At 65.4% G+C, this 2,482-nt stretch overlaps 2 protein-coding genes across 2 annotated transcripts in view; one reads left to right on the top strand and one right to left on the bottom strand.

Moving 5' to 3' along the window:
* Nucleotides 1–1,243, top strand: part of RHBDL1 (rhomboid, veinlet-like 1 (Drosophila)) — a 2,830-nt gene extending 1,587 nt beyond the window's left edge. Inside the window, exons 3-7 of the mRNA XM_010828160.1 lie at nucleotides 1–26; nucleotides 152–264; nucleotides 336–436; nucleotides 518–578; nucleotides 649–1,243. Of these exons, the coding sequence (XP_010826462.1) occupies nucleotides 1–26; nucleotides 152–264; nucleotides 336–436; nucleotides 518–578; nucleotides 649–920 (573 nt within the window). The 3' untranslated portion in view covers nucleotides 921–1,243. The remainder of the gene's footprint in view (nucleotides 27–151; nucleotides 265–335; nucleotides 437–517; nucleotides 579–648) is intronic.
* Nucleotides 1,244–1,420: 177 nt separating this feature from the next.
* Nucleotides 1,421–2,482, bottom strand: part of LOC104979703 — a 1,730-nt gene continuing 668 nt past the window's right edge. The window contains exons 2-5 of the mRNA XM_010828173.1: nucleotides 2,433–2,480; nucleotides 2,141–2,300; nucleotides 1,816–1,968; nucleotides 1,421–1,715 (exon numbers count right to left, since the gene is read on the bottom strand). Of these exons, the coding sequence (XP_010826475.1) occupies nucleotides 1,552–1,715; nucleotides 1,816–1,968; nucleotides 2,141–2,300; nucleotides 2,433–2,480 (525 nt within the window). The 3' untranslated portion in view covers nucleotides 1,421–1,551. The remainder of the gene's footprint in view (nucleotides 1,716–1,815; nucleotides 1,969–2,140; nucleotides 2,301–2,432; nucleotides 2,481–2,482) is intronic.

Genomic DNA, 2,482 nt, shown 5'->3' on the forward strand with positions numbered 1-2,482 from the left:
CTCACCTACATGTTCATGCATGTCGGGTGAGGCCCCCGCCCTCCCAGACTGGGTCTGGAGAGCTCAGCCCCTTGAGGTGGGGGTAGGGGGCTGGCAGCCCCACTGTGGACCCCACCCTTCCCTTTACACCCGTTTGCCCCCCCATGGCTAGGCTGGAGCAGCTGGGGTTCAATGCCCTTCTGCAGCTGATGATCGGGGTGCCGCTGGAGATGGTGCATGGCCTGCTCCGCATCAGCCTGCTCTACCTGGCGGGTGTGCTGGCAGGTGAGGCAGCTGCCTGCGCTGGGGCCGCCCCGGCCAGCCTCGCCCTCACAGCTCTCCCCTTGCTCACACAGGCTCCCTGACCGTCTCCATTACTGACATGCGGGCCCCTGTGGTGGGGGGTTCCGGCGGGGTCTATGCCCTGTGTTCTGCACACCTGGCCAATGTCGTCATGGTAACGGGGCAGCCCCTGGGGTGGGGTGCGGGGAGGGGCCCACAAGACCTATCTCACCACCTCTTCTTTGCACCCCATCAGAACTGGGCTGGGATGAGGTGTCCCTACAAGCTCCTGAGGATGGTGCTGGCCCTGGTGTGCAGTAAGTAGGGAGCCAGGGCGGGGGTCTCAGCCCCTGGCCGGGGGGCCTCACCTGCCGCCTCCCCCTGCAGTGAGCTCCGAGGTGGGCCGGGCCGTGTGGCTGCGCTTCTCCCCGCCACTGCCTGCCTCAGGCCCACAGCCCAGCTTCATGGCGCACCTGGCGGGCGCGGTGGTGGGCGTCAGCATGGGCCTGACCATCCTGCGCAGCTATGAAGAGCGCCTGAGGGACCAGTGCGGCTGGTGGGTGGTGCTGCTTGCCTATGGCACCTTCCTGCTGTTCGCCATCTTCTGGAACATCTTTGCCTACGACCTGTTGGGTGCCCATATCCCCCCACCACCCTGACAGGGTCCCCAGGGCTACAGGGGCCAGGGTGCAGGACCCCAGGGCCAGCCACTGGGAGGGCCTGCATGTCCACCCTCAGTGAATGTAGTCTTGAGGCTGCTCCTTCCCGGTGTGGGCTGGTGGCCCCTGCGGCCCACTGAGTCCAGGCCGAGCCTTACACCAGCCCTGGCCACCCCCTCCCAGGCTGGAGGGACAGGTCTGCTGGCCTGGGGCAGGTAGTGGAGGTCCCCAAGGGTGGCCCCGGAAGAGACCCTGCCCCCACCTCTTCCCTGAGACTTGCAGTCTGAGCCTTTTTGAAGAATAAATAAATATTTTACACAGCATCACCTGGCTGTACTGGGGCCCTGGGCTGGGCTCGTCTCCCCCCTAACTCTGAGCAACTGTGAGACCCCTTCCCTCCACAAGAGTGGCTGAGGGCACCCCCACCTTGCTTCTCTGTACCCAGCATGAGCTGTGTCTGTGGGAGCCGGGAGCCCTGGGGAGGGGCTGTGGGCCTCACATTCAGGTGTCAGTTCAGCAGGCATTTATTGAGCTTCAACAGCAACCAGCTTCCTGGTCGGCCAGCCTCCTGTCCAGAGACATACGGCCTGAGATCACAGGGCAGGTGAACAGGCTCTGGGCCGCAGCCAAGTCACTCAGCCTGGGTCCTGCGCTTCTTGGCTGGCCTGGTGTCCTCAGCGGGGACCGGGCTGGGACTCAGGTTGGGCAGCAGGTCCGGGCACATCTTCCGCCCTACAGCCCAGGTCCACAGGGCCGTCTCCACATGGTGCGGGGTCCACAGCCCAGACGCACTGCCTAGAGAAGGGCAGAGGGAGTCTGGGGCTCAGAGATACCGATCTTCCTACCGTCAGAGAGAGCTCTCCGTGACCACCCTGGCCGCCCGTGGTCTCCGCACCTTGGCTCAAGGCTGTTGCACGCTCCTGCACCCGGCTCAGGTAGAGCAGGTAGTGCTTGATGGTGTACTGCAGGGCGGGCAGGCCGGGCACTGCGGCCACTGCCTCCTCAGACATGAAGGCTGCCACCTCAGGAGCTCCAGCAGCCAGTACCGCTGTGGGCAGTGAATGGACAGCACTCAGCCCCGCCTGGGCCTGGGGCTGCTGTCCCCAGCAACTCTCCTGTATCATGTATCTGGCCATCGGACCATTTCATGGATAAGGACACTAACAGGCCAGGTTCCGCCCGCGACCCTGCCCGGGGGCGGTTCAGCTTTCCCGACTAACCCGAGGCGGTAGCCGGGCCCACGCCACGGAGGGCGCACAGAGCCATGACCGCTGCGTACATGTCTGGCAGAAGGCGGAAGGCGGCGGCCGAATGCTGCACCACCAGCTCCGGAGAGTTGGCGGCCACGAGTTGCTGCAGGCGCGGTCGGAAGCGGCCCCTCTGTGGCCAGGTCGAGTCGGGTGTCACGAGTGGTGGCCCTCGTCAGGAGCCCCCTCAAGACTGCCACGAGGGTGCGCCCCCAGAGAAACCCCGCCCACGTGGCTGTGCCGAGCCCCACGTGGGAAGCCTTACCGCTAGTTTCCACGCCAGCAGCCGCTCCAGCTCGTCTCGTGTCACGTGCT

Source organism: Bison bison, unplaced genomic scaffold, assembly GCF_000754665.1.
Source record: "Bison bison bison isolate TAMUID 2011002044 unplaced genomic scaffold, Bison_UMD1.0 scf7180017858506, whole genome shotgun sequence".
Taxonomy (NCBI): domain Eukaryota; kingdom Metazoa; phylum Chordata; class Mammalia; order Artiodactyla; family Bovidae; genus Bison; species Bison bison.